Source organism: Elephas maximus, chromosome 16, assembly GCF_024166365.1.
Source record: "Elephas maximus indicus isolate mEleMax1 chromosome 16, mEleMax1 primary haplotype, whole genome shotgun sequence".
Classification (NCBI taxonomy): Eukaryota; Metazoa; Chordata; class Mammalia; order Proboscidea; family Elephantidae; genus Elephas; species Elephas maximus.
Genome location: NC_064834.1, coordinates 13,356,702 through 13,383,929, shown reverse-complemented (window position 1 = coordinate 13,383,929; position 27,228 = coordinate 13,356,702). Strand labels below are relative to the sequence as shown.

The window sequence follows — 27,228 nt, the reverse complement described above, 5'->3', positions numbered from 1 at the left end:
TTATCAGTACCTTAATGCATATTAACTGAAGGGATGAATTTTAACGTGAAGGGAAGACATTCCACAATAATGTTATGACAGCTGATGTCTTAAAGACTATGCAAAGTTCTAAAAGTTGTTTATAGTTTTAACTTTTGTCCAGTTATGATTTAAAATTCTTAACCAAGAAAATCATAAAGACATTTTATTTTTGTTATTCTTGTCTTAAAGAATCTTTATAAATGAAAAATGAAACATTTATATAAAAATCCCAGTTTCTCTAACAATAAGGGTAATTTTCATGGTTGGAATTTTAAAAATAGAAGCTTAAGAAAATGGCAGGCATAAATTTGCATTTTTAAACCCATTTAAAAAGATAATTAAAATTTAATAATTATAAAAATCTATAATTATAAAACCAATATATAGTAGGAAATTTAAAAAGTAGGTCAGTATAAATAAGAAAGTAAAAATCCCACGTAATCCTATTTCCCAGAGATAATCAGTAATAACATTTTGGTATGTTTCTTTCCCATCTATTTTCTATACATATATGGCATATGGTTTTACTTTTAATACAGTCAAGATCATACATTTCCTTAGTTTGTCTAGCTTTTTTTCATTTAACATTATATCATGAGCATTTCCCTATGTCCTTAAAAAGTCTTCGGAAACATTTTATGATAGCTGTGTAACATTCTACTGTAATGTATTTAACAATCACATTTATTTTGGTTATTTAGGAAATATTTTTTTGCTATTATTAATAATGCTGAAATGATTAACAGGGTATACAGATCTTTGTTCGCATTGATCTATTTTCATTACAATAGTTGCTTAAAAAATGGAATTGTTCTTCTGATTTCATGGAGGCAATTAGCCACACATTCCATGTTGTTGTTAGATGCCATCGGCTTGGTTCCGACTCGTAGCGACCCTGCGTACGACAGAATGAAACACTGCCCATTCCTGCGCCATCCTCATAATTACTGCTTTTTGAGCCCATTGTTGCAGCCACTGTGTCAATTCCATCTCGAGAGTCTGCCTCTTTTTTGCTGATTCTGTACCTTACCAAGCATTATGTCCTTCTCCAGGGACTGGTCCCTCCTGATAACATGTCTGAAGTATGTAAGATGAAGTCTTGCCATCCTCGCTTCAAGGAGCGCTCTGGCTGTACTTCTTCTAAGACAGACTTGTTCATTCTTCTGGCAGTACATGGTATATTCAGTATTCTTGGCCAACATGGTAATTCAAAGGCATTAATTCAATATCTTCCTCCTATTCCAGACTTCTTCCTCTGTTGCTCCAAATGGGTAGAGACCAATTGTTGAGCCTTGAATGACTGTTACCAAGCTTTTAAGACCCCAGGTACTACGCAGTGAGCTAGGAGGTAGAACAGAAGCACTAAACACGTTATTGGACCAAATAATTGGGAAGTTCCATGAAACCTTGACCCTAAACCTCCAAACCAAGGAACCAAATTCCATGAAGTGTTTGGTTGTGCATAAACAGCCTCTCTTTATTTATTTATTTTTGTTGTTGTAGTAACTGTATCTATCACACAACTTTTGCCAATTCAACTTTTTACAGGGGTATAACTTACTGACAGCAATTCATTAATTGGCTGTACAACCCTACGCTTAAACAAAGCGATTTTTTCCATCACCACTAACTCCTCTTTTCCCCCTCCTTCCTACCTGTGGTAACCACTAGTAAAAACTTTGGTCTCTATACATTTGCCATTTCTTGTCTTTTTATATAAGTGAGGTCATATAATATTTGTCCTTTTGTGACCTCATGAAACCAGAAGAACTGGATGGTGCCTGGTTACCATTACTGAACATTTTGATCAAAGATTCCGTAGAAAAATCCTGTTCAAGACAGGGAAAATGCATCAAAATTTCAAATTCTCATGGACTGTAGACTTTTTGGAGCCATGGAGGATGGATGAATCCCTGAAACTATCTCCCTGAGGCAATCTTTGAAACTTAAACCAAAAACAGCCCCTGAAGTCATCTGAAAACTCAATAATAGTTTCGCTTAACTGGTAAAAAAAGGTCTGCCTTGAACACTATGCTCTCTTAAACCCATTCCTGTCATGTCAATTCTGACTTATAGTGACCCTATAGGACAGAATAGAACTGCCCCATGTGGTGTCCAAGGAGCTGCTGGTGGGCTTGAACTGCTGACCTTTGGTTAGCAGCTATAGCTCTTAACCACTGCACTAGCAGGGCTCCTTATGCTTTCTTACGAGCTATCAATGTGGGATCAACTTGACAGCTGCAACTCAAAAGATTAGATCAGAACCTTGGGGGGCAATGAGTTTATGTTAATCAGGGCGGAATAACTCAGAAAAGGAGGGTGAGAATGGTTGCACAAGTCGAAGAATGTAATCAGTGTCACTAAATTATACATTTAAAAACTGTTGAATTGGTGTTTCTTTTGCTGTGTGTATTCTCAACAACAAACTGAATAGAGTTTAGAATGAAACAACAAAAAATGGAATCCACTGACACATATTGCCAAAAACCTTTCTAGAAGTGTACTAATTTATGCTCCCGTTAATAGTGTATGAGAGTGCTTGTTTTCCTACACCCTTGACAACAAACTGGTTGTATTTGAAGAGAACATTGCTATTATTTTGGAGTCTGAAGCATTTGTGGAAAACATTGGTAGGGTGGGTCCATGCCTTTGTTATGCTTCCAGAACCATTTAGCTGTTTGCGATCAGCCATCTCCTTGCTTTAATAGAGGCAGACTAACCTCATGATGGAAGCCCTGGTGGTGTAGTGGTAAAAAGCTATGGCTGCTAACCAAAAGGGCAGCAGTTCAGATCCACCAGGAGCTCCTTGGAAACTCTTATGGGGCAGCTCTACTCTGTCCTGTAGGGTTGCTATGAGTTTTTTTTTGAATCTCCTGATTAGATAAAGTAGATAGAATATTATCAGTTTTACTTAGAGCCTCTAAAATGACCCGCTTATCTTGATTCAGCTATTTAGATTGTAAGAAGGCTAAGAAAAGTTAAAAATTTCAATTGATTCCTTTTCCCTAAAGTCATGGGATAAGTTAGGACTTTAGGATAGGAACAGGGTTGAAATAAATTGCTTAGAAAATTGATCAAAAGAAGCTTAAGTAGTAGTTACTTGGTAACTACTATGTGTGTATGTGTATGTGAGTGAGTGAGAGAGAGAGACTAAGGAGAAGAGGATGAAAGGCTGAGCAAGAGAAGGCTCGGTGAATAAGAAGAAATGCCTTTACCTGAAAAACATCTTTACCTTTGTACCTACCTGACTGATTTTGAAAGATCACACGTGAGCCTGAAATATTTTTATGTCTATATCTGCAGCAACGAGTAGTACCTAAATCCATTTTAAGGGAATAAACTTTCTGAAAGTTGTTTCTGTTAATTATGAGTAAGAAACATTAACATTTATGTTAGATAGAAAATGTCACACATCAAAAATAACTTTTCTTTATCTTTGAATGTCTTGTGGCTTCAGTTTAAATATTTGAACATTGCAGACCCTTATCTTCCCTTAATTACATAGGATTTCTAGCTGTTTTGGCACCCAAATTAGTTGTTTTTAAACTTTATTGTTAAAAGTCAAAAGTAGGAATTGCGAAATTATGCTAAGCATGAGCAAAAGCACATTTTTTTTTTTTTTACACAGAGCCAAGTTCATGTTAGCTTTTGTATCATACTGCCCAGAGAGTCATCTTAGCTAGCAATAACTGTGCCTTGTGCCAAGTGTACTCTTAGACCATTGGCTGCAGTTAATTTTCACTCTTCATAGTACCCGGGAGAGCATGCAATGAGTGAACTGAGGGACAGATTGGTTAAGAACCAGCCCAAGGTTACACAGCGTGTGGAAAGTTAAGTGGAGGTTTCAAACCAGATCTCTCCTGTTTTTTCCTTTATCCCTTACTATGCAACCTGGCCCACAGGCCAGAGCAATTGGGACAACTTGGGAACAAAAAGAAATGCACAATCTTGTTTGCCCCAGAGGGAGTCTAACCTGCATTTAACAAGATACCCCAAATGATTTGTATTTATGGAGAAGTTTGAGAAGCACAGCTTTACACCATACTAACTACCCCGGTGGCGTAGTGGTTAAGTGCTACAGCTGCTAACCAAAGGGTGGGCAGTTCAAATCCGCCAGGCACTCCTCGGAAACTCTATTGGGCAGTTCTGCTCTGTCCTGTAGGGTCACTATGAGTCGGAATCAACTCCACGGCGCTGGGTTTGGTGTTTTGGTTAACTACCCTATTGGAAACCCTGGTGGTGTAGTGGTTAAGTGTTACAGCTGCTAACCAAAAAGTCTGTATGTTGGAATTCACCAGCCGCTCCTTGGAAACTGTGGGGCAGTTCTACTCTGTCCTATAGGGTCGCTCTGAGTTGGAATTGACTCAGTGGCAACGGGTTTACCTACCATATTAAAAGTTGCATTGAGCTTTTGCAATAATTTCTAAGAATTATTCCTGGTTTGATTTTAATCCATGTGGATTATCTATTAACATTTTTCATAATAGGAGGACAGAGAATGTTGAATTAGTGTTTCTGCTGCTTTAGGAGCACTGGTTAAGAGCTTTGACTGCTAACCAAAAGGTTGGCAGTTCGAATCCACCAGCCGCTCCTGGGAAACCCTGTGGGGCAGTTCTGTTCCGTCCTATAGGGTCACTATGGGTTGGAATTGACTGGATGGCAACAGGTTTTCTGCTGCTCCAAATTGCTCTCTAGCTGCTACTTTGATTCAGATCCTGTTTTAACCCAGAGGAACAATCGACTGATTGATTTGTGGACGTTTGGTCACATCCCACCATGGAAGTGTAGCTCAGTGTTTTAACAGCCTCTACTCATGGATCAAACACATCAAATTTATAGTCTGTGGCTTCATTCTGAATAGGCTTTTCCCAAATGAGAAAGAAAAATGCTAAAAATAGCATTTCTAAGGAAACTTGGAATTTTTTGGAGAACTTGTTATTTTAGATGGTTAGCAAGGAACCACAGCTCTGTATAGACTGATTTCCCTACTAATTTCATTTTGTGGACATAATTATTCTGTCATAGGGGCATTGATAGGTGGGAAAAAAGCAAGGCTACTTCTTAGACTCTGGAACAGCTCTGCCCTTTTGAAGTATAACGTGAGACACATGTGATTTAAAATATTCTAGTAGCCACAATAAAAAAGTAAAAAGAAACAATTGACATTAATTTTAATATTTTATTTAACCCACTATGTCCAAAATATTATCATCCCAACATGTAATCAGTACAAAAATTATTGCTGAAGTATTTTGTATTCTTTTTCCTAATACTAAGTCTTGAAAGGAGCCCTGGTGGGATAGTGGTTAAAAGCTTGGCTAACCAAAAGGTCGGCAGTTCATCCATCAGCCTTTCCTAGGAAACTCTATGGGGCAGCTCCCCTCTGTCCTATAGGGTCGCTATGAGTTGGAATCAACTCAATGGCAATGGGTTCAATGGGTAAGTCTTGAAAAATCTGGTGTGTATTTTACAGGTATAGCATCTTAATTTGGATGCTAAATTTTCAGTGGTTAAAGTGACGTGTACAGTCCACCCTAAACAATAAAATTGTGTTTAATGGAGAAGTATTTTACATTGTTCCAGTTTTAACTTTTAAACTAATTAAGATTAAATAAAGTTAAACGTCCATTTCTTCATCACATTAGCCACATTTCAAGGTCTCAGTGGCCACATGTGCCTAGTGACTGCCCTGCTGGACAGCACAGCTCTAGGATGAACTTCGGAAATCAGCGTGAAATCTAAAATATTCTAATATTGTTTAATGTGGAGTTTAAAGGGCTAGAAAAGTGAGAATGCCCTTTATTTCTAAACAGTAGATGTTAAGAATTTATAATTATCACAGCCTGCTGATGTTGGGCTGTGTTTTTGATCTGATTTCAGATCTGTGAAATTGATCACCATTCTCTATGGTCACTGAATGAATGCCACTGGAAGTTGCAGTCTGTTAATGTAATATTATTGTACAGGGAATTAAAAAGGGAATAAAGAAAAGCTATTTAGGTCTTAAAGCGTTCACTGATTTTTTTTTTCCCCCGTTCCACAATTCCCCCCAGGTGGAATTAGTTTCCTTGCATTTATATTAGTGGTTCATAGTTTACTTTTTTTTTATTTATAAAGCATTAAAAAAATAATTTATTGAAATGAAGTTCACATAACATAAAATCAACCATTTTAAAGTGAACAATTCAATGTCATTTAGTACATTCACAACGTTGTGTAGTCACTATCTCCATTTTGTTCTAAACATATCCATCACTCCAGAGTAAAGCTGCTTAACCATTAAGTAGTTTATATCTATTCCCCTCTCCTCCCATAGTTTACTTCTTAATCCCACTAAATTCGACTCAATGCCGACACTAACAACAATAAATTACAAGGTTAGGGCTAGGAGTTACATGCCTCCTATTTTATGGGTATTTAGATGCCTGCCTTCTAATAGCACGGCATACCATTCAGGAAAGTGAAGTAATCTGACAGTTAAGTGTGACAAACAGGTAGTCCCAGTTAGGCTAGTTTTAGCCCAGAGGCAGGCAGGTCCCTGATTTTAAAACCTTCAAACGTGTACCTGGATGACCTATAAACGTGTTAAAGGCCTCACCCTTCTAGATTTTGATCCACTACGTTTAAATTGAGCCTAAACACTTGCATATTAAATTGTTTTTGGTGTTTCTGATGTCCAAAGAACGTCTGGGGATCAGTAGAATAAATAATTGACTCTCAAAGGTTGCGAATTCGAATTTAACGTATTCTGCAGCAGTTGCCACGCGTTTGATTTTCCCCAATCGAATGTTTCGCAGGCAGTTACTAATTTTCTGCAGATGGGTTTTGCAGATTGTTAAGCTCCATCCCCGGTGATTTGGCCTGCCAGTTCCTAGTTTTCCCGGCCAGCGTCCCTTCCCCAAGCGACCTGAGCTTGCCGCGGTAGACCGTGGCCATGTGACTAGTAAACCAGTTGCCAGTCGGCGCGGCCATTTTTGAGGCGGGCATCCAATCTCATGCCCTGTAAGCCGGGATGGGGAAACGGTGTTACCAGGACTCAAGATGGCCACCGCGCCCGCTAGCCAGTTCGCTAGCCCGCGCGCCAGCGAGCCGGCACGAGACGGACGGGCTGCTGACCGTGGCCCGCGGCGCTGGGGGATGATCTTCGGCCGTCGGCCCGGGGCGGAGCACCGCCTCCACTCCGGCCGCGGCCAATCAGCGCGCGGGGCCGGCTCGGCGGGGGCCGCCCGTGCTCCGGGTGTATGAGGACGCGCTCCTTGTCGAGGAGTGCCTGAGCAGAGGAGCAGTTGCCGTGGTACCTGCTGCTGCTGCTGCTGCTGCTGCGGACGCGGAGCATCGGACGCGGGCGCTGTTGCGTGAGGCAGGAAGGTGAAGTCATGACGTCCGTCAGGTAATGAGAGAGGGCTAAAGCACTCCCTGGCTGGGCGTCAGTCTAATGATCGCCTGAGAACTCGCGCTCCCCGTGGGTGGTCTGGAGCCTCCCGTCGACCCCCGTCGCCCCCCGTCGCCCCCCACCCCTCATGTTGGTGGTTCTCCCCGCACTTTTCATTTGGTCGTTTCTGGTTGCCGCAGAAGTTTTTGGGTCTGTGGCACATGGCGGTGCCCTGTTAGTAGCCGCTCCGCTGAGGTGACCCTCGCCCAGATTCCAGGGTTTGAAGCTTTCTTGGGTGTAGTGGATTTTTCGTGAAGAAATGTTGCTGCCTTTCCCCCTCGGGGTGGCCCAGGGCCTGAGGGAGTGGGACGTGCACACAGTGTGTGGCCATGCCTGCACGTCATGCCTCCCGACAAAACTTCGTTAATGGCATGATGGACCTTCAGAGCTGGCCCTTCTCAGGCACAGGTGGGTTGCCCCCAAGTTGAGAAATTCTGTGCCCTTAAAGTGTTTACTTATGATTGCAATTAGTACTCTGACTCCTGAACTCCCCATCTTTTATCGAGAATCCGAAGTGAAATGAGTGTTGTGAGACAGTAGGCGTATAATGGAAGTAATAAACCAAGAGACTTTCCCCGAATTGCCCTTGCAGAGTTCTGAAGGTTTTTTGTTAATGCTCACTGAATAATGGGCCTCTCCACTCTCTCGTGTTGCCTTAACTGAATGTTTAACTTATGCTAATTCAGTTATTTATAAAAAGAGATAAATCGCCTTATTTACCCAGTGTTCTTACCTGCTTCTTTTAAAGTAGACCTTGGCCTTCATCGTGCAGAGAAAGAGGCTCCAGCACAAATGTGAAGAGAAACAAAATAAGATTTGGTCTGTGAGCTTCCAGGAGTCTAAGCCCAGTGATTCAGGGCTTCTCAATGGTAATTTTGACTACACAATATTTAAGAGATGGTTTTAGAACCTAACCTTCAGTTAAGATAAAGTAAAATGCAGCTCTGCTAAACTTGGATGCAGTCTGTCTTTCTTAAATTGCATAATTCTGTACTCACATAGACAAAGAGTAACAACTAATGTCATTGTTCAGAAGGAGAAATTCAGGCGCTGAATCAGAAACCCATATGGAAAGATGTCACAGTAAAATATATTGAGACATATAAACGTTTAAAGCTAACACTATTTTAGGATGAATTAGGATTATGCTCTTGTATCAAGAGTTAAATCCCTCTCCATGTACGCACTCCCTCTCCCATTCCCATCATGCTGCTGCTGATTGGGCGTGTGAGTCAAATATTTTCCATATTAATCAGTTTTGGTGTGGATTCAGTTCTAATTTGCCATCTTGCTCGCTACTACTGAGTGGAGAAGCACCAAGTCTAAAGCTTCTACTGTTTAGCAAGTGATAGCAAAATGTGTATTTTCTACATTAATCTCCTACATTTTCAACTCTGCAATGGGTTGAATGGTTGTTTTCAAAAGACTGATTTAGAGATTGGCAGCAGACCTATGTGATATACTATGAAAGAATACCAGTTAAAAACCGGTTGCCTGTGAGTTGACTCTGACTCATGGTGACCTCGGATGTGTCAGTATAACTATACTCCATAGTGTTTTCCATGGCTAATTTTTTGGCAAATATATTGCTATGCCTTTCTTCCAAGGAGCTGCTGGGTGTACCCGAACTTTCAACCTTTTTGTTGAGCAGTTGAATGCTTTACCATTTTCACTGCTCAGGGACTCCTGTGAAGAACTAAAAAAAAAATGCTGTTAAGTCAGTTCCGACTCATGGCAGCCTCATGTGTGCACAGTAGAACTGCCCTCCACAGGTTTTTCAAGGCTGTGACCTTCCAGGCCTTTCTTCCAGGGCACCTCTGGTTGGGTTTGAACTACTAGTTGAGCACTTAATCATTTGTGCCACCCAGGGACTATGGAAAAGAATAGAGATGAAAGAATAGATAACTACTAATAAAGTTACACTTAGGTTTCTTCAGATTTTGGTTTGCATTTTACACAGTCTTGAACTATAGTGACATGATTTGTAGAAAAAAGATCTTTAGATACCATCTAACCAGCTACCAAGTTTTATACTGAGAAAGTGAGACCAAGAATATTTGAGTGCCGTGTGCAAAATGGCAGATTTAGGAACTAAAGCCGTATCTCCACAATCCAATGCTCTGCATGCTGCCTTTATGGAAACAATGTAATAGTTAAATTTCTGGGAAAAAGGTGCTTCTGTGGATAACTATTGTAGTTAAGTGTTGTGAGAGACAACTATAGTTAACTCTTGTTTTCCTCTAGTCCTCCAAACGGCACTTGATAGATAACTTAGGCTCAGGAGTAGGCAGGTAGGTTACTAAAGATGATAGCGATGGTTTTTGAATGAGTCGATAATCCTATAGTTACCAGCCAGTTCTCAGTGAGGACTGGATTTAATGCATTTATGTCACTCATTTAGTTTTTTAAGAGGGGAATAATTCAGATGTAGGCTCCACAATCATGATGTTAGGCATGTTCCTATTTTGTACTCATTCTAACATACGACAGTCATTATTGACTCTCTCTTACTGGATCAGGAGCCCTGGCGGTGTAGTGGTTAAGAGTTTGGCTGCTAACCAAAAGGTCAGCAGTTTGAATCCACCAACCGCTCCTTGGAAACCCTATGGGGACAGCTCTACTCTGTCCTGCAGGGTTGCTATGAGTCAGAATCGACAGCAGCGGGTTTTTCGTTTACTGGATCAAGGTCACAAGTTATCAAAATCTGACTTCATGTCCAATGTTCTTGTTTTTACGCCACACTTAATTTTTGCTAAATATAGTAACATGTGACTGTTTGCAGTGACTGCAAAAGAACGTAGGATTGGAAATCAATGAGAACTAATGGTCAGGAAGTCAATATACCTGGGTTCTTATTGAGGGTCTTTTACTGTGTTATTAATCTTCCTTTTGTCTTCGTTCATGCTCTGGACATTTGTTTAATGAAATACTCACTAATGGTGATGTTCTAATATGCATCCCACAGTGTTGTTGGGTAGGTATAAAAGTGATTTTAAAGTTTAATGCGTTTTATAAATGCAATATGCTTTTCTTGTTGCTATGAGTCAGAATCGACTTAACAGCAACAGGGCTTTTTTTTGGGGGGGGGGGTTCTTGTTGCAAGCATGCTGAGCCATCAAGAGAATATTGCCATTTGAAAAGAAATGCTTAAATGCTAAAGTTTTAAACAGAAACAAATTTACCAATCTTATTTCCTCATTTTACAGTTCAGGAAACTGAAGCCCAGAGATATTGTGGCTTGTTCAAGTTCATATAAATAGTTGTACATTTTGAACCAGAATTTGGATCTCTAGACTCTCCTGGTTCAATGGCTTCTCCAGTGTAGCATTCAACTGTTAAGAATTCCTGAGTAATTATTTCAAATAAAAGCATTTATTTAAAACACTTAAGTGAGGTCTTTGAATGGATTTGGCTGGAGATACTAACTTCCATCGTTTGTATATACTCTATTACATCATTACTGATGAGTCTAAACTTACAGCCTCTAAAACCAGTGATCCTTGAGGAACAACTTTTATCTTTTCCTTTGTTACGTATATCAGATTCCAACTGTTTTTCATTTGGGAAATGATAGAACATATTTGAGAAATTGATGCTTCTTTTAATTGGTCCTCTAGGAAAGTTAAAGCCTGGGTTAAATTCATGAGACATAGGAGAACATAGAATACCAGGATTCAGAGAGGATCTTGCAGACTGTTTCACTTTTACTGTATTGAGGCCCAAGGTGAAGTAGACAGTGATAGAGCCTAAGATAGGACTAAGTAAGGTCTTCTGATTCCTACTTCGTGTACTTCCCACTGAACAACACTGTTTCAAAACATTTCTCTGAATTTTGCCTTATTTTCATAACATCAGTGTGTAGTCTGGGTTTGGGCATTGCTTCCAGCTTGGGTTTGTGCCAGGGAAGACTGGGAAAGTGAGGTGGGGAGACAGCAAGAGTGTTTGCTGTAGAGTTGAGGAGCCCTACTTCAACTCTGTTCTTTGGCCTACCCAGACAGAAGTTAGGCTTGAGCTAAGACTGTTCTGGGACTTTGGACCTGACTGTCTTAAACTGATGATTCTGAAACCACTTCTGTGAGTTGGGCCTACACTGGAAAGTTTATGTGGGCTGTGGGTGGAGTCCTGGGGTATTTTTCTAACACTCAAGACTTTTTGAGGTACAACCAGTAGGAGCTGCCAAGCCACTCAGATGGAGAACATTCATATGGAGGCTAAAATCTGGCTAAGATGGAAACTGCCTTTCTTTGTTGGATTGGTTTCTTCAGAGCATTGAAACAATTTTTACACCCATTTCAGAACCTGTGTCTTTCGTAAGAGTTGTAAATTTCAAATTACTACAGAAAGTTTTTATGATACGGAACTTCTTAGTGAAGCAAATGAGCTTTAAAATAAATGAGGTTGTATCATTTATGAAGGATTTTGGAGGACTAAAACAGAGATCCTTAGAGAACTGTGCAGTGTTGTCAGCTGTAAATGCTCATCTTTATAAATAGGTCATCTGTGTTTGAAAAAGCATACAAGGTTTTCTAAGTCCAAATCTTTCTAGCCACAGTATTGCTACATTAAGCAGAACTGTCAAAGATAAAACCGGAACCAAAATGATTGTCTTGACTGTTAGAATGTTAACCCTTTCCTGCAATATTTATTAACAATTGTGTCTCTTCCCACCTCGTTGACTTTAAATTGTTATTTTAAAAAATACTGTAATAAAACATATGTATGGATTTTTATCTCTTAAATAACAAAGCTAGCTTATTAATAGGATGACCATATGTCCCAGTTTGTCCAGGACAGTCCTGAATCATGTCATTTATCCTGGCATAATTAATAGCCCCTCCTTTAGTCTCAAAAGTGTTCTGTTTAAATAATAAATTATCTGGTCACCTACATATAAACTATAATAATTTTGTTGTAGTAGGTTTGGTTGTTGAAATGTTATTTGACCATAAGATAATGGAATATTAGCCTATTTTGGCTAGATTTGGATATTTTTCACTGGTCAGACATTTTCATTGTATTAAGAGAGGGCTCTTAGTGTCTAAATGTAGCATATTGAACAAGAAAGCCCAAGATTTGAAGTTGTCGTTGCTAGGTACTGTCAAATTGGTTCTGACTCGTAGTGACCCTGTGCACAATACAATGAAACACTGTCTGGTCCTGTGCCATCCTGACAATCATTGTTATGCTTGAGCCCATTGTTGAAGCCACTGTGTCAATCCATCTTGTTGAGGGTCTTCTTCTTTTTCGATGACCCTCTACTTTCCCAAGCATGATATCCTTCTCCAGGGACTGATCCCTCCTGATAACATGTCCAAAGCATGTGCGACATAGTCTCACCGTCCTTGCTTCTAAGGAGCATTCTGATTGTACTTCCTCCAAAACAGATTTGTTGGTTCTTTTGGCAGTCCATGGTATATTCAGTATTCTTCACCAGCACCAAGGTTTGAAGTTAGGGATCATTTATTTGTTGTATGACCTTTGGCAGGCTATAAAACCTTTCTGAACCTCCTGTTTCCTCGTGTAAAACAGATAATAAGCTGCAAATTGTTATGTAAGTATTAATCTTTATTATCTCATACATATTCCTTGAAAATAGAATTAAAAATAAATAATTTTATCTAGTTTAGGGAAAGTTGCTATTTAACGGAGCACAGACAACCTTTTAAAAGTGTTTTGCTGTAAAAGGGAGCAGGGAAATAATGGTAGTTGGAAATACATGTGGGGTTGTTATTTTTTGGGGGAGAAGGTTAGAAATTTCAATTGTATGCTAAGAAGAATGATAGACTTTGGGTTGTTGGCAGTTTTTGGTCACTATGAACATTCTTGTATGTCTTTGTGTGTAAATATCTAGGAGTGCAATTGTGGTATCCTAGGGTAGGTGGGTGTTCAACTGTAGAAACCACTGAACTATTTCCAAAATGGAAATTTTAATACATTTTACATTCCCAACATCAGGGTTATGAGAATTCCAGTTTTCCACATCCTGGACAGTGTTTGGCATTGTCAGTCTTTTTGCTTTTAGCCATTGACGGCACTGGGTTTACTGGGTTAGTTGGTGTATAATGGTATTTCATCATAGCTTTAATTTGCATTTTCTCGGTGGATGATGATGTGCTGCTGTTGGTCCTTTGTTTATCTTTTCTTTAGAAGTGTCAGTTCAAGTCTTTTGCCTGTATTTTGATTGGGTTTTCTTTTGTTGATTTGTAGGAGTTCTTATATTCTGAACGTTAAGTCCTTTGTCAGGCACATATTCACACACACACATGTAAATATATACATATATATATTTTTTGTAGGTATACATATAAACATTTACATATTTATATATGTATGCATTTTAGAGCCCACGTGGCACAGTGGTTAAGAGTTCGGCTGTTAACCAAAAGGTTGGCAGTTCGAATCCACTGGCAGCTCCTTGGAAACCCTATGGGGGGGTGGTTCTGCTGTGTCCTATAGGGACACTATGGGTCAGAATTGACTCTACGGCAACAGTTTTTTTTTCTTAAATTTTATAATATATTGTATATTAAAAATATAAAAAATATATATGTATACACATTTTCTTTTGATCTGAGCCATGCCTCTGTATTCTTTTAACAGGGTCTTTTGAGAGCAGTTTTAAATTTTTATAAAATCTAGTTTATCATAAGATTTATTTTATGGTTATTACCTTTTGTGTTCTAAGAAATCTTTTTTTACCCCATCCCAAGGTTGTGAAACTATAATGTTTTCTTCTCAAAGCTTTATAGTTTTAGTGTTCATATTTAGGTCTGTGATCCATCTTGAACTAATTTTTTTTTTTTGCTGTGGTATGAGAGGGGAATCAAGATTGAAAAATTCAATCAATTGGGTAGGTGTGGGTGTTTTTCCCAGAACTCACTCTTCTGTTCCACTGATATCTTTAAGCTAATACCGGAAACCCTGGCGGCCCAGTGGTTAAGTGTTACAGCTGCTAACCAAAAAGTCAGCAGTTCGAATCTGCCAGGCGCTCCTTGGAAACTCTATGGGGGTTTTCTACTCTGTCCTGTAGGGTTGCTATGAGTTAGAATCGACTCAATGGCAGTGGGTTTTTGGGATGCTAATACCGGAAACCCTGGTGGCGTAGTGGTTAAGTGCTACGGCTGCTAACCAAAGGGTCGGCAGTTCGAATTCGCCAGGTGCCCCTTGGAAACTCTATGGGGCAGTTCTACTCTGTTCTACAGGGTCGCTATGAGTCAGAATTGACTTGACGGCACTGGGTTTGGTTTTTTGGTTTGGTAAGCTAATACCACACTATTTTAATTAGTGTAGCTTTACAGTATTGTTTCTTCTGTAAATTTTTGACGGAATTTGACAGGGAAGCCATCTGTGCCTGGAGCATTTTTTTTGAAGTAGGTATAGAAGGCTTTAAATTATGTCATCAGTTTCTTTAATTTATATATGGTTGTTCTGATTTTCCACCTGTCAGTTTTGGGAAGTTGTATTTTTAAACGAATTTGTTCCAAATTATTGAATTTATTGTTATGAAGTTGTTCATAATATTGCCCTAATATTCTTTTATTGCCTGTGGGAACAGTTTTGTGTCTCCCTTTTTATTCCTGATATTGTTACCTTTTTAAAAACTTTTTTTGATCATTCTTGCTAGGGGCTTATTAATTTATTAATCTCTTCAGAAACCGAGATTTTTTCCCCTCTTTTGCTAATGTTTTCTATTTCATTTTTTTCTATTTCCTTCTACTTTTTAAAATTTTATTTGCTCTTTTCCTTGCTTTTTGAGTTAGAAGTTTGGATTACTGATTTTAAACCTTTCTTGTTTTCTAATGATGCGTTTCATATATAAAACATTCCTCTCTAAGTACTCTAGTTCAACTTGTTTTCTAATTTCCATTATGATTTTCCTGATCCGTGGGTTATTTAGGAGTATATTGCTTAATTTCTTATTATGTTTTTATTGATTTTCAGTTTAACTCCATCATGGTCAGAGAATACATTTTTTTGTGACTTCAGCCTTTTGGTATCTACTGAGATTAGTTTTATGGCCCAGTCTTTGGTCTGTTTTGGTGAATGTTATATGTGCTTCTGAAGTCTTTAATTCCTCTCAGCAATATTTTGAGATTTTCAGTGTACACATCTTTCATTAAATGCGATGTTTGCTGCAGTTGTTGAATGTACTGCTCCACAAAGATCAATTAGGTCAAATAGTATTATTTATTTAATTATTTTTATGGAGATATAATTCACATACCATGAAATCCACCATTTTAATATGTGCAGCTCAGTGGTTTTTAATATATTCATGAGGTTGTACAACTATCACCATTATCTAATTCCTGAATATTTTTATCACCCCAAAATGAAATCCCTCCTTATTCACTCCTCATTCCTCCCTCCCTCATCCCCTGGGAACCACTAAACTACTTTCTGTTTTTGTATATTTACCTAGACATTCAAACATAGCAGCAATTGTGAGGATCATGCAGGACATGTTGTACATAGGGTCCTTCTGTTGTACATAGGGTCACTATGAGTCAGACCGACTTGATGGCACCTAACAAGATATTTCATAAATAAATCATACAATATGTGCCTTTTTGTGTCTGACTTCTTTTATTAAGCATTTCAGGGTTCATGCATGTTGTAGCATGTATCAGTACTTCATTCCTTTTTATGGCTGAAAATGTTCCATTTATAGATATACCACATTTTGTTTTCCATTCAACAGTTAATAGATATTTAGGTTATTCTACATAATACTGCTGTGAACATTCATGCGTAAGTTTTTGTATAGACATATGTTTTCATTTCTCCTGGGTATGTACCTCGGAATGGATTTGTGGGTTTTGGTTTTGGTATGGTAACTCCATGCCTGGGTACATACCCAGGAGAAATGAAAACGTATGTCTACACAAAAACTTACGCATGAATGTTCACAGCAGTATTATGTAGAAACAACCTAAATATCTATTAACTGTAGAATGGAAGACAAAATGTGGTATATCTATAAATGGAATATTTTCAGCCATAAAAAAGAATGAAGTACTAATACATGCTACAACGTGGATGAACCTTGAAATGCTTAGTGAAAGAAGTCAGACACAAAAGGGCACATATTGTATGATTTATTTATGAAATATCTTGTCAGGTGCCATCAAGTTGGTCTGACTCATAGCGACCCTATGTACAACAGAAGAACCCTATGTACAATGGGTCCCTGGTGGTGTAGTGGTTAAGTGCTACAGCTGCTAACCAAAGGGTCGGCAGTTCAAATCCACCAGACGCTCCTTGGAAACTCTAATGGGCAGTTCTACTCTGTCCTATAGGGTCACTATGAGTCGGAATCGACTCGATGGCACTGGGTTGGGTTATAGTAACTCTGTATAACTTCTTTAGGAATTGCCAATCTGTTTTGCATAGCGGCTGTGCCATTTTACATTTCTACCAGCAGTGTACAAGGGTTTCAGTTTCTCCGCATTCTTGTCAACACTTGGTTATTTTTTCTTGGTCATTGCACAATGTGCTCTGTTTGCATGTTGGGACAAGCCTTCAACACTCATCCAGGTTTACAACTCTACCTTAGCCTTCACTTCCGTTAAGGTCACTCGGGTGAGAGCTTAGGGCCTTCTCAGGTCTTTCCTGAACATGCCCACAGCCCCTGGACACATGCCCATGGCCTTCTGGGTTTTCAGAAATATCTCAGAACTTTTCAAAGCTCCCTATGGACATCTCATTCCCCTGGTTTTCCTTTTAAGTTTTATTATTATTATCATCTTGTTGTATGCCCTAACTGGTTCAGGCAGCTGCCCTGTTAAATAATTGCAACTGATTGTTATGGACAGATGCCCCAGGGGAAAAGGCTGTTAGCACTGGGAGAACTCTGTGTCAGGTCAAATAAAGAGAAGCCTTGGGAATAGGGTTTTCTAGGGAACTACCAGTTAACCCAAAAAATTGCAGCTCTCTGAAAATGGGGCTTTGAAAGAACTCCAATCCTGATCTGACCCCTTCAGTGACTGCTAGCCTGCTGGTGGTTTCCACTGTGATTGTGGAGTGTTAGTTTTCAAGGCTACCATGGACCTGGGAAGAGAGAGATGGGGATAGGGCAAGGTAAAAAGTCACAAAAATCTTTTATTTTTTTACTTAGATTCAGCCACGTTTTTGAATGAACACACCTTGGATTGTTGCAAGCCTTTGGTTAATTTCCAGAGTTCTGAAAAAGTTGATTTTAACTTTTTTTTTTTTTCCTGATGTTCTTATTCTTTTTTTGCAAGGTAGATTTTGGAAAGTTCTTACTTTGCCATCCCTGATGATGATGTCACCCTAATTGGCTTGTAAACAGTTTTTGTATTCTTACTTTTTTTTTCTTTTTCTGATTCTTTTGAAATATTTTAAGACTTACAAGAAGTTGATTAAATAGTGCAGAATTCCCTTGCACTATTCATTCGACTTCCCCAGTGGTAAATCTTATATAACCATAGTATATTATCAAAACCAGGAAATTAATTTTGGTACAATACTATGAGGTTGACTACAGACCTTATTAGGACTTCAACAGTTTTTAGATACACTTCTTTTTACTGGGGCATGGGAGTGCAGTGGTATATAGTTCTATGAAATTTTATCACATGTCCAGGTCATATAACCATTACCACAATCAGGGTACCGAACTGTTCTCCCCACAAAGAAACTTCTCTGTGTTATCCTTTTATGGTCATACTCTTCTTGCAAGCTTAATCCCTGGAAACTACTGATATATTCTCCATCACTATAATTTTGTCACTTGGAGAATATTATATAAAGAGAATCATACAGTATGTAACCTTTAGATCTGGCTTTTTCAACTGTGTACTATGCCTTTGAGATCTATCCAAGTTGTTAAGCTTATCAGGAGTTCATTCTTTTTTCATTACTGAGCAGTTCATTGTATGGATGTCCCACAGTTTGTTTATCCATTCGCTTGTTGAAGGACATTTGGGTATTACAAATAAAGGTGTTATGACATTTGTATACAGATTTCTGTGTGAGCGTGTATTCTCTAGAATAAACATCCAGGAGTGTGATTCCTCATTTATTTTTGTGTCTACTTATTTTATCAATTACTGAAAGAGAGGTGTTAAAATAACTAAGATTGTATATTTTCTATTTCATTGTTTTGTCTCATTTGTATGTTTTTCTCAAGTATTTTGAAGCCATTTCATTTGGTGCATACACAGCTAGCGTTATTATATTTTCTGGATTCATTGACCTATATATCTTTATGAAATCTCTTTTTTTCTATCTGTTGATAACTCCTTGTTTTGAAGTCTACCTTGTCTGATGTTAATATAGCTGCTGCAAGTTTATGATTCGTGTTTGCATGATGTATCTTTTTTCTATTTTTATTTTCAAAATCTCTGTGTTCTTATACTTAAAGTGTATCTCCAGAAGTAGCATTTAATTTGGATTTTTTTTCCTCCAGCCTGACAGTTTGTATCTTTTAATTGCAGTGTTTAATCCATTTGCATTTGATGTAATTACTCATATGGTTGGTTTTAAGTATACCACGTTGCTTTTTGCTTTCCCTCTTCCAATCCTTTGTTTTTTCTTTCCTGCTTCTGTGTGTGTGTTTTTCCCTTGATAATTGGAATATACTTCAGTATTTCGTTTTACGCCCTCTACTGCGTTCTTTAGGAGCCCCTGGGTGGTACAGAGGTTAATGAGCTTGGCTGCTAACTGAAAGGCTGGCAGTTCAAGTCCACCCAGAGGTGCCTTGGAACAAAGGCCTGATGGTCTGCTTTTGAAAAAATCAGGCGTTGAAATTGCTGTGGCACACACAGGGTTGCCACGAGTTGGAATTGGCTTGATGGCAACTGGTTAGTGGTACTGGATTTTTAGTTATACCTCTTTGTATTATCTTTTAGCGATTGCCCTGGAGAATATAATTCCTTCTTAGCGTAACACAGTCTACCTTGAATTACTGTTCTATCATCTCACCTTCAATGTAAGGACATTTAAAATCTAACTTTACTCTAGACCCAGCCCTGACCTATTTGAGCCTGAGAGAAGTAGCAATCTGTTGATTAATCACTCAAAGCCCACGTGATTATCATATGCTAGCCACTGGGAATACAAATGCAAATAAGATTAAAATTTTTTTTTTTTACCCTTTATAATCTAGCTGGCTGAGACCATTTGTTTGAGATGAAGTACAAAGCAGCCTTGAAAGTCAATGAAGGTACATCAAGGAGAGCTCAGAATCTTTTGGAAGGGAATGACTAAATCTTTAGCTTAAGGACAGCAGGGAGAGAAGCCTGTCTAGGAGCCACCATTCATATTCTGAGCAGCTCCCTCTGGAATTGTGTAGGGGACACGGCCTGGGGTAGCAGTTGGGCAGAGAAGATTTGCTAAGAGAGGTGGCATATGAGAAGTCCTAAAAAGATGAACGTGAGTTTGCCAGGTCAAGGAAATCGAAAGGGGAAGGACTTTACAGGCAAAGTCTTACTCAGGGAACAGTGAAAAATTGTGATTAGAAAAAGGTATGAGGCTAGAGATACTGTATTTCAATGATTTAAATATGCACATTTCCCCCCCATTTAAAAATCTCTGAAATTGGCATGCATCTTACAACTGATTGGTACTGCAGTCCCCTTCAGAAATTTTTATACATTTTAATGTAATAGAAATTGGAATATGTATTACAATTGATGACATCTTTGATTTGATGAGATGTGGTAAGTTCAAGCTAGATTCAATGTTCTTTGTTTTTAAAAAGCTAATGGTTTTGGATTTGATCCTATATCGCGGTCAGATTTGCTTAAAATAATATAATTCTGGTTAGTTATATGGGATTTATTGTTAAAAGAAATTAATAGGAACGTAGGAATTTAAGGAAGGTATTTAGAGGGCCAGGAGCCCTGGTGGTGCAGTGGTTAAGAGCTCAGGCTGCTAACCAAAGGATCAGCAGTTTGAATCCACCAGCTGCTCCTTGGAAACCCAGTGAGGCAGTTTTGCTCTGTCGTATGGGGCCGCTATGAATCGGAATTGACTTGATGGCAGCGGGTTTGGTTTTGGTTATGTACCCACTGCTGCTGTGTTGATTCTGACTCATAGTGACCCTATAGGACAGAGTAGAACTGTCCCACGAAGTTTCCAAGGAGTGACTGGCGGATTTGAACTGCCAGCCTTTTGGTTAGCAGCTGTAGCTCCCCATAGTTCTTAACCACTGCACCAGTAGAGGGCCTTATTAAAGGCATGGCCAGTGGGGATGTTGTGGAGACTCCTGGCACATTTGAAGTATTTGAGAATACCAAGAAACTGGTGGTTACTGATGAGATTCTTATTGACGGAAAGGGAAGAATCACGGATGCAGCTGAGGTTTCTGGATTTGAAGAGAGGATGGTCAGTGAAGTTAAGGACATTCATTATTAGTATTTATTCTGATGCTGTAGCGTAACTAAACATTTTTGCTACTCGGAGGGCTAATGAACATTAAAACATTAATATATCAACAGCCAAGAAAAAGTTTTCTCAGGAACCCTTACCCTAATATTTATGTCAGGGAATCAAATTTATTAGCTCGCCAACAAAATGATAGTTATAGTATAGAGTTGTGTTGGCTGGATACCTAAATAACAATGAGACATTTAAAAATTACAGACTTAAAAAAAAAAAAAAGGATCTTTCAGAGTCTCTCATCATAGCATTCATTCCAGGACAAAAACATTGCTAACATTTGAACCAAAATGGTAATCCCAGTATGGGTCTGTCATGGTTTCTGGCCATAGACTAGATCCCATCTTGTTCACATCCAGTAGAACTGGATAAAAATAAATGCTTACTTATATGCCATGGGTAGTATCATCACCATTTAAGAAGAGTAACGCATGGTATAGTATTTACTAGTACGGACATCAGTTTATACACGTTTGTATTTAAGAAACTGACCAATTCAAAGAACTAGTGTTTTTAACAGAATTCTTTTGTCATGTTAGAGTGAAGTCACATAGTAGTCTCCTGGAGAGGAAAATGTGAAGAGTAATCCCACATCATTTGCTTTTGGGAAAAGCTGTATTATTTTTATTGTTTTTACTTAACTGTATGGAGACACCTTTTGTGTGTCACTCTGAAGTCCCTTGCCCTACTTCTTAGACTGGCCACTGCTGCTGCACCTAGTTCCATGCAGGCTTACTTGCAGCCTGACAGCATCTTTCATCAGGGTCCATGCTGTGTACTCCTTGCAGTGGGGACAGGAGCCGATATATAAATTTTTTCCTTTAGGCAGGGACTTCTGAGTCACATTTTATAAGGTTCTTTAAAAGGTTTGAGCAGCAGTCAACTGCAGTGGTGAGATTGAGCATATCATCTATAGTGGTGGCCAACTAAATAACACATCTTTATGTGGTTTTTCCTCCTTCCCTGTTTCACACTCCCATCCCTAACTCTTGCGTTCTGGAATCACTTTTCAGATAAGTGCCTGCACACAAGCTTTGTCTCTGGCTCTGCTTTATGTTAAAACTTTAATTTGCATCTTCAAATGTATTTATTAAGTTGTCCTTGGGGAAGTAATCTAGATGTACAAGCTCAAGAATTATAAATAACTTTATAACTGAAGACACAAAACAGCCTATATGTATGAATAAGTAGGAATTTAAGTGTATGAAACTGTAAGATTACCACTGATTTAAGGTATATAAGCAAAGATATGTCAGAATGTTGGTTGAACATGTTTTTAAGCTCCATGTTTCTATGACAGTAAGATTATAAAATTAATATAACTCTTTGCACCAGGGAGAAATCTGCCTGAGAATTAATGAGATTAGAAACTTTAACCTCAGAGGAACTTAATAGATCATAGATTCATAATGCAAATACTAGCTACTGTGTCTATATTACAGCCTTATAATAAAATGCATTTAAAAAGTAAAGCAGATTCACAGAATGAAATATGACAATTTATATCTGTTAATATACTTTCGGTTGTAAGTAACAGAAAACCAGCCTCAAATAGGAATAAGTAAAATTATTGACCTATGTAACTAAAAGTCCAGAGGGAGTATAGGTTTCTGGTAAAGCATAACTTCACCAACAACTTCATCAGTGACCCAGTTTCCTCAGTTTTTCCATTATGCCTTCTGTGGTGTCAAATTTATCCCACAACAACCTTGGGACCAGAGGTGCTTAAGGCTGCCAGTACTTTCTGCATTTATCTCTGTTAGGAAAGAAGATGCCCTCTGTCTAAGGATTCCTAGAAAATATCTTGGGGTTTGGTTTGATTTGACAGGCTTAGTTTGCATGCACATCTCTGAACTAATCAATAAAGCTAGGGAATATGATGATTGGTTTGGGTTTGGCATAACCCAAGGTTAAGCCAAACAAAGCCCTGCTCTCCATGAACTGAGGTGGATCAATTCCACCCAAATCTCTTAAGCAAAGAAATTTTGGGTAAAAGAAGAAGGTTGACACTAGTCCTATCGATATTACTGATGGTCAGGATGGTAACTGTTTTGTAGGCAACCCGAAGGAACTTTCAGCAAACTGAAGACCAATGGGAAATTACAGAGAGGCAAATCTTATTGAATAAACTAGAAGAATGCCTCCCATGACTGATCCAACCATGGTCACTTTTCTGTTTCTTGCTGTCACTTGGCTTCCTATTAAGGCATCATTTATGATGGAGTTCTTTCTTCCCCTTGGACATAAGCCATATTGCAATCAATTATGGAAAACAGACTTCCTCAAACTGCAAAACCACCTCCCAACTGTGATGCTCTGGTTTTAATAGCTGTCAAATGCCTCCATAGTCTATGGTTTACTTCCACTGGAGAATTCTGAAATCCTTTGATTGATTGAAAATTATATCACCTGTGATACCTATTGTGAAGGCCTGCCATAGTATTCGCAGTTTGTCAAGGATAAGGCTCTTGCTGGATTCTTCCAGAATTGCCCTGTGTTCCCTAATAACTTTCAGTCGTCGGGCATCTTACTGGCTAGAGAGTGTTAGTTATTGAACATGTTTATCAAGTATAGAACTTTGTGGTAATAGACTTTTTTTCTTTTATAAAAGAATACTGAACTTAGTTTCAATCATTAACTGTGGAATCTTATGAAAAAAATTCTCACAATCTGGTTTCTTTTGTTATATTTTATTCCATTTGATTTAAATATCATCCTCCTTTCTAAATAATTTTGTGCTACTTCTACAATGCTGTTCTACATCTAATAGGCAGATGAAAGATTTAGTAAACTAGCAAGTTAGGTTTATTTTCAGGGTGAAGTGAAGATATTTACTTTTGTTATTTGTGTGCATTTTCTATATCAGCTTACTTTCAGAAGTATTTCTAACTTGTGTTTGTATTTTGTCTTTTTTTTAGTGAAAATGTTCTCTTTGGATTGGGGAATCCTCTTCTTGACATCTCTGCTGTGGTGGACAAGGATTTCCTTGATAGGTAAATATTAGATTCTTCATGTGTACTATGTGAAATTTATATCTGAAGAAAAACTGTGTAAGTTTTATAATTGAATTTATTTCCCAGCACCTCGGATTGGAGGAAAATTCAGGAAATTTAAATCTATTAGTAACAAGTACTTTATCATTATTTATTGAGTAATTGACAACAATTTTCCTGGGAAAACGTGGGTACATTTGTTCATTCATATTGCTGTTTTCACTTAAAATATATTTTGTATTCTTTGGAAAGAGGAAGAAGTATATATGATTTACCTAATGATTTAGTGCCCCAAAATTTAAATTACTGTCATTGAACTGTATCTATAATGGTTCTATAACATAAATAGAAGAAGAAATAAAGAGGATTAGAGAGGACAAGAAGAATATACAGGATGTAATTCAAAAGCCAAGAATCTTCTCTCTTTCCCTTTTAGTAATTTTACATGTTGTTGACTTAGCTGAGAAATCAGTTTTGTATTTATTTACCTAGCTTTTAACTCCATTTGCCACATGGAAAAAATTAAGTAGTCAAAGAGGATTAATGGTGAGAAAGCAATATACCCCTCCCCTCAAATACACCCAAGTTCTATGCCCTAGGGGCAACCCCTTCTTTTTATTATTGAGGTTGAAGTCATATATCGTAAAATTCACCATTTTGAAGTGTACAATTGAGTGACTTCCAGTACATTCAACCATTACCACTATCTAATTCCAAAACGTTTTCATCACCCTCGCCTTCCCTCCCCCCCAAAAAAACCCTGTCCCCATCAGGTAGTCATTCCTCATCCTCTCCGCATCCCCATCTTCCATCTCCTGAGAACCACTAATATGCTTTCCGTCTCTATTGATTTGTTTATTCTGGGTATTTTATATAATGGAATCATACAATATATGATTTATGTCTGGCTGCTTTTACTTAGCATAATGTTTTCAAGGTACATTCACGTTATAGCATGTAAACCCCAAACCACCAGTGCTTAATTCCTTTTTGCGACTGAATAATATTACATTGTATATACATAACCATGTTTTACTTATCCATTATCAGTTGGTGGACACTTGGGTTGTTTGCACTTTTTGGCTGTTGTGAATAATGCTGCAGTGAACATCTGTCTACAGGTTTTTGTTGAACACCTGTTTTCAGTTATATACCTAGGGGTGGAATTGCTGGGTCACATGGTAATTCGAGGGCAACTGGGTGGGTTTTTTATGGTAATTCCATGTTAAACTTTTTGAGGAACTGCCAAACTTTTTCACAGTAGCTACACTGTTTTATGTTCCTACCCGCAGTGCCCAAGAGTTCTAAGTTTTCCACATCCTTGACAACACTCTTTATTTTCCGTTTTTCTGATAATACCCATCCTAGTGGGTGTAAAGTGGTGTCTCATTATGGTTTTGATTTGTATTTCCCTAATGACTAATGTGGAAATCCTGGTGGCATACTGGTTAAGAGCTACAGCTACTAACTAAAAGGTCGGCAGTTTGAATCCACCAGGCATTCCTTGTAAACTCTGTGGGGGCAGCTCTACTCTGTCCTATGAGGTCGCTATGAGTCGGAATCGACTCGACGGCAGTGGGTTTGGTTTTGTTTTTTTAATGACTAATAATGTTGAGAATCTTCATGTGCTTCTTGGATATGTATATATCTTCTTTGGAGAAATGTCTCTTCGGGTTCTTTGCCCATTTTTTGATTGAACTGTTTGTGTTTTTATAGTTGAGTTTTAAGAGTCCTTGGCACTGGGGTTGGGTTGATGTGTTCTGGATGCTAGATCCTTATCAGCTATATTATTTGCAAATATTTTCTCCTATTCTGTGGGTTGTTTTTTCAAGGCGCTGACGAAGTCTTTTGATGCACGAACGTATTTAGTCTCGATGAAGTCCAGTTTACCTATTTTTCTTTTGTTAATTAGTGCTTTTGGTGTTATATCTAGAATCAGTTGTCCTTAAGGTTTCTTCCTAGTGTTTTATAGTTTAGCCCTTATATTTAGGTATTTGGGTCATTGATTCATTAGGATTATACTATGTGTACTCTTACGTAATTTGCTTTTATTCACTCAGCACTGTATTTTGGATGTCTGTTTTTAAAAGTTCATGCAAATGTGATAAGAATGATTTAGGACCTGGCGGCTGTGTACTGACAGGGCTGGGAGCTCAGGTATCTTTTTCGTTTTACTAGCAGCTGATTCTAAGGGCTACCAACCAACGGGCTACCTGAGGTTTTTTACTAAATTTTTTTTTTTTGGTGGGGAGGGAGATATTTAAAAAATAAAGTTATTGGCAATTATGAGTGGGATTTTTTTTTTCCATAACACTTTCTAGATTACTTACTGCTGGTATTTGGAAATGCTACTGAATTTTGAATGTTTTTCTTTTACTTGGCTACCTTGTGAGCTGCATTATAAAAAAAAGAAAGATGGTCTTTGGTTCTGGTTTTCTCTTTCAGAATTCTAAATTATTAGAATTTGAAATGGTGTTTGACTATGAATCTTTATAATATTTCTCATATTAAGTGATTGGTCTTGAGTTGCTCTGACCTAAATTATGGATGCTAAATGAACAAGACACTTTATGAAGCCTTCATGTTGCCCCAGATATTATAAGATGATGTTCATTATGGATTCTTTGATGTTTGTACCTGACTTTGGCTGAATATTGAGGAAAATGATACTTCTAAGGCTTAACTAAACATGGATTCATTTTTAACGGTTAATTTCAGCTCAACATGAAGTTTTGGCATACTCTGCTTTGTTGTTAGCATTATGCCAAATACTGAAAATATAAAGTTAAATAAGTTAAGCAATGGTCTAATTGAGGAGACAAATATGTAGAAAGAAACCACTTCATTACAATGACATTATGGAATAGAGTTTAAAACTGTGCTTTGATGATACTTACCTTGGTTATCTTGCCTACTGTATGGAATCCTCCCTTTCCTTGTGAATAAAATAGGAATAATATGATAGGATTGTTATAAGGATTGCATGTTAGCTAATATTACTGGCTACTAAGGTGCTTGGAATGTTTCTCATGTCCTCTCCTAAGGGCAATGGAGAGCACTTGAGGGAATTTAAATAGGGGGATTAAATGGTCAAATTCATATTTTAGAAATATGTAGATCACTTTGTCTGCACTGGATCAATGGATTTGAGGTGCTAGATTAGAGGAAAAGAAACTAGCTAGGAGGCTGTGGTGATAGACCTGTTGAGAAATGGTGACCTGATCACTGTATTTAGGATAGAATGGTTGGGAGGGAGTACAATAATATTTCAGTATTATGGGTTACTATAAAGCTAGGATTTGATGATTGATTTGATGAAGAGGGCAAAGGAGTCAGAGATCTCATTTCAGTTTTTGGTTTTGGTGACTGAGTAGATGG

At 38.1% G+C, this 27,228-nt stretch overlaps 1 protein-coding gene across 2 annotated transcripts in view; it reads left to right on the top strand.

Annotated features, from left to right (window-relative positions):
* The window catches only part of ADK (adenosine kinase), a 567,694-nt gene that overhangs the window by 24,227 nt on the left and 516,239 nt on the right, over positions 1–27,228 (top strand). Inside the window, exons 1-2 of one of the 2 annotated variants that reach the window (XM_049855647.1) lie at positions 7,044–7,411; positions 23,776–23,850. In XM_049855647.1, coding sequence (XP_049711604.1) covers positions 7,398–7,411; positions 23,776–23,850 — 89 coding nt within the window. In that variant the 5' untranslated portion in view covers positions 7,044–7,397. Of the gene's footprint in view, positions 1–7,043; positions 7,412–23,775; positions 23,851–27,228 lie in introns of those variants that run through there. The other variant, XM_049855646.1, reaches the window with a different exon arrangement.